At 56.6% G+C, this 10,187-nt stretch overlaps 1 protein-coding gene across 2 annotated transcripts; it reads left to right on the top strand.

The window, feature by feature from the left end:
- Nucleotides 1-1,002: 1,002 nt before the first annotated feature.
- SRF (serum response factor) lies at nt 1,003-9,557 on the top strand. 2 transcript variants are annotated; one of them, XM_007107563.4, is made up of 8 exons: nt 1,003-1,844; nt 2,707-2,781; nt 3,420-3,686; nt 5,348-5,609; nt 6,170-6,289; nt 7,341-7,532; nt 8,024-8,100; nt 8,326-9,557. In XM_007107563.4, the coding sequence occupies exons 1-8, from the start codon at nt 1,326-1,328 to the stop codon at nt 8,419-8,421; spliced, it is 1,608 nt and encodes a 535-aa protein (XP_007107625.1). In that variant the 5' UTR covers nt 1,003-1,325; the 3' UTR covers nt 8,422-9,557. The 2 variants fall into 2 exon arrangements, with proteins under 2 accessions (XP_007107625.1, XP_007107626.1); XM_007107564.4 differs by lacking the exon at nt 2,707-2,781 and having other exon boundaries at nt 1,009-1,844; nt 8,326-9,551.
- The last annotated feature ends 630 nt before the right edge of the window (nt 9,558-10,187 follow it).

Below are 10,187 nucleotides of genomic sequence, written 5' to 3'. Positions count from 1 at the left end.
AAGAGAAGGGCGTGCGTGCGTGCGTGTGTGTGTGTGTGTGTGTGTGTGTGTGACGCATGCACTTGCTTGCTTGCTTGCTTAAACTTTCTGTCCGGCTATACTTTTTCCCAGGCCTTTGCACTGGTTGAGGGGTGGGCTTTATCCCCGCGACCATCCCCTCCCCCAGCCCAGGCCGCAGCTGGAAGTCTTTACAGATCATCATCTCTCCTCCCTGCCCCCATTGGGGACCGGGAGGCCGACTGTCTCCCCCAGTCTTTTCCAGATGTACGTCTGCCAAAGATCCCCGCCCCCCCCCAAAAACCAGTATAGAGAATGATGAATGAGGACCGGGGAGCCGGCCTGGTGGGAAAGTGTCGTCGCCTTGAAAAGAGAGGGAAAGGGAAAGGAAGTGGTGGGGGGGGAGGGGAAGCGGTGGAGCCGAGAGGCCGCAGGGCGAAGAGTGTAGACAGCGGGGACACAAGCCCCCTTTGCTCCGCCAGTAACGTTGACTCCCTCGGGAAGGCGTGGGGAAATGCTCTAATCCCTGCAGTCCCTGGGAATTTGGGCTGCATATCATTTACTGCAATCCGCACAATCCACTCAGGGACTATCCCAGTGTTAGCTTCCAGCCCTTCCAGCACCGGGTTCCCAGTACCGCTTCCTCTCCTCCGCAAGACTGCGCTCCAGTGCTCTTCCAGGCTTCCTCTACCGCAGGTTCTTCCCAATTCTCTCCACCATTCCCTGGTCAGTGGGCGGAGTCGTACCTCCTCTCCTGTTCCTTTAAGAGGCGTCGGCTCCTCCCTTTTCGGAGTTGCCGTCTGACGCGTGATGACAGCAGCGAGTTCGGTATGTCTATGCAAATAAGCGCTCCCTGTGGGCCAATGGGGAGCGGAGGTGCTGGAACCGCGGACCAATGGGGCGGGGGTGCAGGGGCTCACCATATAAGGAGCGGCCTCGCCATAAAAGGAAACATTGTATCTCTTTATATGGGGGGAAGGGTCGGGGGATCCCTCGCCACCAGCGCGTGGTCCCGGCCCCCTCCACCCGCAGTCTCGGCCTCGGCCAGCAGCCCCTGCCCCCCGGGGGACGCTGACGGCCGCCGGGCGCGCCGCCCTAGCGTACGGACAGGGGGCGCTCCGCGCGGCCTGGGGCAACCCGGGCCACAGGGGCAGGAAAGTGAGGGCCCAGGTCAGCCCGGGCGTGCAGGGGCCCCGGGTTCGCAGCGGCGGCAGCGATAGCGGCACTAAGCAGCAGCGGGAGCGCCGGGTTGAGCCGGGAAGCCGATGGCGGCGGCGGCGGCTCCGATTCCTCGCTGACTGCCCGTCCGCCCTCCTACTTTGAGCGCCATGTTACCGAGCCAAGCTGGGGCCGCGGCGGCGCTGGGCCGGGGCTCGGCCCTGGGGGGCAGCCTGAACCGGACCCCGACGGGGCGGCCAGGCGGTGGAGGCGGCGGCGGGACTCGCGGGGCTAACGGGGGCCGGGTCCCCGGGAACGGCGCGGGGCTCGGCCCGGGCCGCCTTGAGCGGGAGGCTGCAGCAGCAGCGACAACCACCCCGGCGCCCACCGCGGGGGCCCTCTACAGCGGCAGCGAGGGTGACTCGGAGTCGGGCGAGGAGGAGGAGCTGGGCGCGGAGCGGCGCGGCCTGAAGCGGAGCCTGAGCGAGATGGAGCTCGGCGTGGTGGTCGGTGGGCCCGAGGCGGCGGCGGCGGCCACAGGGGGCTACGGGCCGGTGAGCGGCGCAGTGAGCGGGGCCAAGCCGGGTAAGAAGACTCGGGGCCGCGTGAAGATCAAGATGGAGTTCATCGACAACAAGCTGCGGCGCTACACGACCTTCAGCAAGAGGAAGACGGGCATCATGAAGAAGGTACCGGGCCGGGAGGCTGGCCGGCCACGGGAGACCGGGAGGGTGGGGACGCGCAATGGGAGCCCGGGAAGGAGGCAGAGCCGAGGCGGAGGTGAGAGGCGGCGAGTCCGCAGGAGGTGTGTGGGAGGGGATGGCTGTTGCCCCAGGAGGGTGAAAGGGGAGGGGCCGCCAGGGAAATTGGGGAGAGGGGAGATGCCGGGAACGTCCGGAAAAGAGAGGAAAGGCGCCGAGGTGGGAGTGACGGGCGCCAGAGAGGAACGGGGCCCTCGTAGAGCGGAGGAGTGAGGAGTGGTAATGGGAGGCTGCGGGGCTGCCCGGGAGGTGGTTAATGAGACCTGGGGGTCAGTAGGTCCAGTGCGCTCTGGTGTTGGGGGGAAGGCGCCGGAAAAGCAGGGAGAAGAGAAGGTATGGGGGTGAGGCGGTTGGAGCTGCATAACAACAATGAGCGAACATGTGTGGGAGGAAGGTGGGCATCACTAGAGTAGTGCTGGCTGGAAGGATGGGCAGGGCTGATGACCGAATGGGGCTCAAGAGCCCCAGGTAAGGGAGCATGGCCATGTGTCTTCCGTGCATCCACTGGAAGCCGGCACACTCCCTGCAGGACAGGCTTCAGAACCATTTGCCCTTGGAACAAGTGGGATTTCCAGCCCTAGGGAAAAATCTGTGCACGGAGTTTGGGGAGAAGGTTTGCAGAGGTACCTAGAAATGCCTCCTCTTCTAGCTGATTATTCAGTGAAAAGGATGAGGAAAGGAGTTGTCTTGGGGTATAGAAGATGTGGGAAGGGATGAAAGCAGAGGAACTGGGAAACAAGAAGCTAGAACTCTGGGAACATTGGCCGGTGTTTATATTTATCCCATATAGAAACCAAGGCTGCTTCCAGTGGGTTGTGGAACTTTGTTGGGAGTGAGGATGCTACCTATGGGGCCATCCTTGAAGGTCTGTGAAGGTCCCCTTCCTGGGTTTATGGCAGGGTAGTAGCTGCTAATCTAGCTGCCATCTCCCCTCACTCCAGACACTGTTGAATCAAGACAAAGAAAGAGAAAAGGGGGAGCAGAGTATTATAGAGCAGGACAAAATGGCAACAGGTTAGTGCCTGTGCAGTTTCTGGGAAGAAACATGGGACATTTTAGAGCTTAGGTGGCCCCTTATCCCTAATATCTATGTGACTTCCAGTGTAGTAGCGACTTCAGCCTGGTCCCTGTGACGGTGAGGAGGTAGTGGGAGCCATCTCTTCGTGAGGCTCTGGGCACCAAGCTGTAGTGAGGAGCAGCTACCTGGGCCCCTCCGTGTCTGCTGAGGTGTTATATGTTCTGTCACCGGGAGCTGTGGCTATTTGCTTGGGGTATCTGCAGGTCAGTGAGGCTGTTCCTCAAAAGAGAAGCATGGGGTTTTTCTACTCTTCAGCTCACCTTCAGATATCCTTCAGATAAGACCCCTATAGAGTCACTGGAGAGGAAGGTAATTATGGGAGTGGGGGCTTGAGATCACTGTGTACTTCCCTCTCTTTCCCACTACCCAAGGAAGGTAGAGATTAAAAGTTTTGCTGACCTACCCATCTCCCCCCCTACCCCCAGGCCTATGAGCTGTCCACGCTGACAGGGACACAGGTGCTGTTGCTGGTGGCCAGTGAGACAGGCCATGTGTATACCTTTGCCACCCGCAAACTGCAGCCCATGATCACCAGTGAGACTGGCAAGGCACTGATTCAGACCTGCCTCAACTCGCCAGACTCTCCACCCCGCTCAGACCCCACCACAGACCAGAGAATGAGTGCCACGGGCTTTGAAGAAACAGATCTCACCTACCAGGTGTCGGAGTCCGACAGCAGTGGGGAGACCAAGGTGTGTTTGGGTCCCCTGTCTGAGGGGAAGGAAGGGGAGGGACTTGACCGGCAGATAGGGGAAGGGGTCTCTCTCCCTCGCCCAGGACAGGTGGATAGGTGCCTATCCTGATGTGGAGTGGAGCCGGGTTAGTGCCCCGCATCTTAGGGTACAGGTGTCCATCCTCTCTATCCTGACAGGAGGCCGGCCCCCTAGATAAGCGGGCGGCCTCCGTGCCCATATAAGGCCGGCTCCGGCTCCACGCCGGCCTCCCGCCTGCAGCCCGCCTGCCTGGCAGGGCCCTTGCATTCCTCCCGCCAGCTGTCTCCCTGCTGGGGGCGGGGGCGTCGCTTAGCCCTGCCCTCCTGGCCGGCTGGGTGGCCGGGGAGTAGGAAGGGCGTGCTCATGGGTTCCAGGGTCCTGGGAAGCCAGCACTGTCAGCAGGCAGGCTGGCTGACTAGGCTGGAGACTACCTTACTAGCCAGCCGCCTGCCTCTTCAGGATGTCCGGGTCTGCGCACGTTAGGGAGTGTATTCGCCCGGCTGCTAGTGATGCCGGCCGGGGTTACGCCTCCCCCTTCCTTTTCCCGGTAAGGAGAGGGGGCGGAGCTTCCTCCCTTGCTGCTCTGGGGAGCTCCACCTTCTGGGTGGCCCTTCACTAACTGGCCAATCGGAGGAAGCGGCACTGTTTGCCTTAGCAACGCCTCCGCCAATCAGCTTCGAGCTCCACTGCTTAGCAAACATCCAGCGCTGACCCAGCTCCAGTATCGGAGCCCCCTCAGTTCTCTGGGCTTGGTTCTCAGCTCGTGGCTTCCTCCTTCCTCTTCTAAGAACAAAGCCTCCCTGAGGGGAGAGTCAGTGCTCTAGGCTCCCCACTCTTTTAGCAGTAGGGCTAATTTATTCCCATGAAATTTTGCTGAATGAATAAATTCTTTTGGTGCTTCATTGCCAAACTCCCAGGATCGTTCTCAAACGCTAAATTCCCTGAAAAACTGTCGGTCCCTATCTCAGAAGCCTGGCAATTCAGAGCTGGAAGGACCCTTTAAAGGATGACATAGTAGCCCAGCCCCCTCATGTTTACAGAAGAAGAAAACTGAGGCTCAGAAAGAAGAGGTTTTCCAAGGGTCCACACAGGTTATCATTGCCAGAGCTGGGAACAGACCTCAGGTGACATTATCATTGTCATCATTATAAGAGCAACAAATACTTGGCAATTCAGAGCTGGAAGGACCCTTTAAAGGATGACATAGTAGCCCAGCCCCCTCATGTTTACAGAAGAAGAAAACTGAGGCTCAGAAAGAAGAGGTTTTCCAAGGGTCCACACAGGTTATCATTGCCAGAGCTGGGAACAGACCTCAGGTGACATTATCATTGTCTAAGAGCAACAAATACTTACTGCTTTTTTTATGAGCCAGGCACTATTCTAAGTGTTTTACATATGTTAACCTATTTAATCTTCACAACACCTATGGGGTAGGTATTATCCTTCTTTTACAGACAGAAGACTAAAGAAAAATGCTCAGCAGCTCAATAACTTGTCTAAGAGTCAGGCTGCAGGTAAATGGTGGACTTGGGATTTGAACACAAGCACACTGGTTCCATTCTGGGCTGTCAATCCACACAGTTTCTTGAAGGGGCAGGGTCTGGTAGAGGCTCACCACTCCATCTTTACTCTGGGTGTAGGATACACTGAAACCGGCCTTTACTGTCACCAACCTGCCGGGTACCACCTCCACCATCCAGACAGCACCCAGCACCTCTACCACCATGCAAGTCAGCAGCGGCCCCTCCTTTCCCATCACCAACTACCTGGCACCAGTGTCTGCTAGCGTCAGCCCCAGCGCTGTCAGCAGTGCCAACGGGACTGTGCTGAAGAGTACAGGCAGCGGCCCTGTTTCCTCTGGGGGCCTCATGCAGCTGCCTACCAGCTTCACCCTGATGCCTGGTGAGTCACAAGGGGAAAACTGAGCATGCTAAGAGTGGGTTTAGGGCTGGCACAAGGAGAATGACTTTCCTCACTCAGAAGGAGGGTGAACAGGGGCCAGAGCCTGAGAGAAGCCTCTTATGTCCCATTGGTAGGCACTGGGTCCCTCCCCACTGGGACTTGAACTATCCTTGTCAGTAAGTTTCAACCATATGCTCTGGCCTTGTCTAGCAAGCCCAGCCCTGTGCCTCCATTGCCACAAGGACAGCAGACATTCTACCACTTCCCTACCTTGACTGGAAGGCAGATCATGTCCTTGATGGGTCAGTGCCTGCTCCTGTGTCAGCCGAAGAGGGTAGAGTCAAGGCCTAGGGCAGGAGGAGGAGGGAAGGGCAAGAGCAGAGTGTGGAAGCCCCTGGAGACAAGATTCTGGTCATGAAGGGCCTCTTTGGCTCCCAGGAAAGATAGTGATGGGAGTCGGGGATAGAATGCCAGACCTTGGGCCTGGGGGTGTTTGAGGGTGCTTGGTGCAGGTGGTGGCTGGGTAGGACAGAGCACGAGTAAGTCTCTGTGTCTCATAGGTGGGGCAGTGGCCCAGCAGGTCCCAGTGCAGGCCATTCAGGTGCACCAGGCCCCACAGCAAGCGTCTCCCTCTCGCGACAGCAGCACAGACCTCACGCAGACCTCCTCCAGCGGGACAGGTATAGCTCGAAGCTGTGTCACCTCCCTGCTCTGCCTCCTTCATGAGGCCTAGCAGCAGGTGCCCAGCAGTATCCATCCCATAACTAAGGTCAGAGAATTTCTTAATGTGGAGACTGAGGCTTTTGGGTTAACCCTTACCCTAATCCTTATGAGAAAGTCAGGTGAGGATGGTTGGGTTTTGACTCCTGCCCTGCAGTAGGGCTGTGGATTTCATGAAGAAATTAGGGATCATTGAAGCTACATTCCTTACTTAGGTGAGAAGCCTGAGGCCCAGAAAGGAGAAGTTACTTGCCCAAAGACACACTGTTTGCTCAGTTACCAGGAAGGACTTATAGAGTAGTTGTTTCCTTGTGGGAGGGTGTCCTAGGTTTTGAGTAACCATAATTCCCCTCTGTGTCTCTAGTCATTTCAGAAATGACGAGACACTTTCAAAATAAAAGTACTTTTAAGTACTTTAAGTTATTTGCAACCTTGTTACACGAAGTTTGGTCTGTGGAAGGAGGACCAGTATCACAGCATCACCTGGGAGCTTGATAGAAATGCAGATTCTTTAGCCTCACCCAAACCTACTGAATCAGAATCCACATTTTTAACAAGTTCCCCCGGTGACTGTATGCACATTAACATTGGAGAAGTGCTTATTTAAAAGCTGAATCTGTTAGCCACATGTTGAGGAAGAGGGAAGAGGAGTGAGAACAAGTGAAAAACGGGATGAGGGAGCTCTCTAAAAGAAGAGTATCTGAGTTTCCTTGGGTTGGGTCAGTCATTGTAATCTTTGCTTTCCCCAGGGCCTTGGGGTCTTGGAACAGAGCAGCTAGATAATGGAATAGAACGATGTGATAGGATACACTTAAAGGTTGGTGTGGTTGTGTTCAAGAAAAAATAAGGATATTCTTAGTTGATGACAGGGAACCGAGGAATGAGTTTTATCTAGCTTTTGACCTGGGAAATGGCAAGAGGGCTCCGGAGGCCTGGAGTTCCTGGGGGTGGGATGCGGTATGTTAATATGGACCAGTGCCGACCTCCCTGACGTGTGTCTGTGTTTGCCAGTGACGTTGCCCGCCACCATCATGACATCATCTGTGCCCACAACTGTGGGAGGCCACATGATGTACCCCAGCCCCCATGCAGTGATGTATGCACCCACCTCGGGCCTGGCTGATGGCAGCCTCACCGTGCTCAATGCCTTCTCTCAGGCACCATCCACCATGCAGGTGTCCCACAGCCAGGTCCAGGAGCAAGGTGAGTTTGGGGGGGCAGGGCTGCCAAAAGGAGGGCCATTTCCTCCCTTACACACACACACACACACACATACACACACACACACACACACACACACACACACGAGGGCCATTTCCTCCCTTACACACACACACACACACATACACACACACACACACACACACACACACACACACACATTCAAATGCCTCCCCCAACTCAGATGCACACACTCACACATACCCAAACCAGGTGCTCACACATATACCTACACATTTACACACACATACAGATGCTTGCACACACACTCCACCCAGGCTGTCCACTTGGACACTCATGCACACTTGAACACCCACACCCACATACATACTTAGACACATTTGGATACTTACCTTTGGGCACTTACATCTGAGACTCAGCCAGTCACTTGTGCATTTATCACCACACCTCCAAGATCTGGAAGTTTCTCTTGAGCAAGTGATTTGCGTTTCTCCTGTGGTTTTGTAATGCAGGTGGCGTCCCACAGGTGTTCCTGACAGCGCCATCTGGGACAGTGCAGATCCCTGTTTCTGCAGTTCAGCTTCACCAGGTAGGTGGGGGCACCTTTCACCCCAGTCAGCCAGCCCCTTCTTTATCTTGACCTCAGGGATTCCATTACTGGGTGGTCCAAGCCAAGATCCTTAGCCGAGAGGCCTATCCATTTTCCTGGTCAGGCTTGTGTGGTGGGCAGGCAGGCAGGTGAGCAGGGGGCAGCCTGAGCTGGCTGGTCAGTTCCAGCCCCCTACCTCCTCCTTACACATCCCCTTCCCTCCAGATGGCTGTGATAGGGCAGCAGGCCGGGAGCAGCAGCAACCTCACCGAATTACAGGTGGTGAACCTGGATGCCGCCCACAGCACCAAGAGTGACTGATCCGCCCTGCCGCCCTGGACAGATGGCCCAAGGGACGGCACCACTTATTTATTGTTGCCTTTTCACGTTTTCTTTACACACATGTTGACGGGCCGCAGGAGGGAGGCGGGGAGGAGCAGTGGGCAGCCACAGGACTGAGCCCTCTCACTCCAGCCAAAGAAATGGGCCAGCCTGCCCTCCACCCCATCCTCCCTCACCCTCCCCTCCTTCTAGCTCCACCTCCCATCTCTGTTGATGGTGGGGCTGTCCTGCCTCCTCAGACTCCCCTTGCCAGCTTGGCTCCGTGTTTGCCATGAGTATTAGCTTACCCAATGGGACCGTGCTCCCCCTCCCACACACAGGTCTCTGTGGGACGAGGCACTGTGTCCCCCTGAGGAAGCAGTCGGGGTCCTCTCCCCAGCCTCCTTGCTGACCCCATGTCAGCTCTGCGTCTGCCACAGGCTGGGTCAAAAGAGCCCTAACCCTGCCCCTCAGGGAGCCAGCTGGGGAGATGGGGCTTCTTCCCTCAAGACTTGCCCGTGCCGGTGGCCCCTGCAGCTCCTGAGTAGTGGGGCCTGTGCACGGAGCAGATTCCTGGGGTGACCTGCCCTGCCCTGCCGCTCCCCTCGGAACTCCGGGGGATACTGGGTTGGAGGGAACCACCGGTGTTCCCTCTCCCCCTGTCTTCCCCCCCTCCTCCCAGCTGCTTTACTTAAAGTTGATTTTGAACTTTTTATTTGAGGAGACGAAGTGAAAACAAATCTATAAATATATATTTTTAAAATATTTAACTTTTTTTTATGGCGTTTTTCTCATTCCCCTCCCTGCCCAAGCTCCCCTTCCCTGGGGAGCCCTGGGGCTCCCTGGAGCTGGCTGGGCTTCTGGGGACAGAGCCGCCCCTTGAGCTCGGGGCCCGCCAGTGTGTGGGGGAGATGCTGGGATTGCCCGGTCCTGGGTTGTTTCCAGGAGAAAACCGGGGGAGGGGCCCTCAGGCCATGCCCCAACGGGGTGGGGAGGGTGACCCACAGCTCTGGGCCTCTTTTTGTCCTTCAGGGCTGTTGCTAGGGAGAGGGAAAAGGGAGACCAAATGTGGGGATGGGGGTGGGAGGGCGTCAGAGGCAACCGACTTCATTTGTGCCACACGCATGGGCATTGCAGCCTTGTGTGCCCCCAGGCCTGCAGCTGCCTGGGGCCCAAGTTGCAGTGAGCAGGGTGGGGTCTGGGAGGGGGTGGAAGGCAGGAATGGGGGGGCGGAAGAAATGGGAGCAGCTCTTGGGCTGAGTGTGGGGATAGGGGAGCCAGAAATGGCAGCTCTCCCAGGGAGTGAGCAGCTACTGTAACTTTTTAAAATTAAGACAAAAAGCCTTGAAGAAAATGACTTTATTTTTCTAAGTGTAACCTCAGTATTTATGTAATTTGTACAGGGGCCGTGCCCCACCCCCTCTACCTGCTTTGGGGTAGACCTTGAGGGTGGGCCAACATAGGGGGAGGGTCTTTTACCCTGTGTCAGAGCCTACCTTTACCACCTGTATCCAGAGAGGGAGCTTTTTCAGAACAGGGCAGCGGTGGAGTGGAGTTTTATTAACCCCTTAGGACTGCCTTCAGTAGGAACAAGCCTGCTTCTGTGATTAGGTGAAGGGGTGGGGGAAATTTTTACGCACAGCCTAGTTATCAAGGGGATGATTTGCCGACATGTTTGAGAACCTCCGAACCTCTAACCCCCGTTGCTGTCTTGCCCCAGTTTGGGGTGCCAAGATGGAAGTCATCTTTCTGGCTTTCTCCTGGAG

Source organism: Physeter macrocephalus, chromosome 18 (assembly GCF_002837175.3).
Source record: "Physeter macrocephalus isolate SW-GA chromosome 18, ASM283717v5, whole genome shotgun sequence".
NCBI classification, from domain to species: domain Eukaryota; kingdom Metazoa; phylum Chordata; class Mammalia; order Artiodactyla; family Physeteridae; genus Physeter; species Physeter macrocephalus.
The sequence above is the reverse complement of the archived record's forward strand: the minus strand, read 5'-3'. Positions and strand labels throughout refer to the sequence as shown.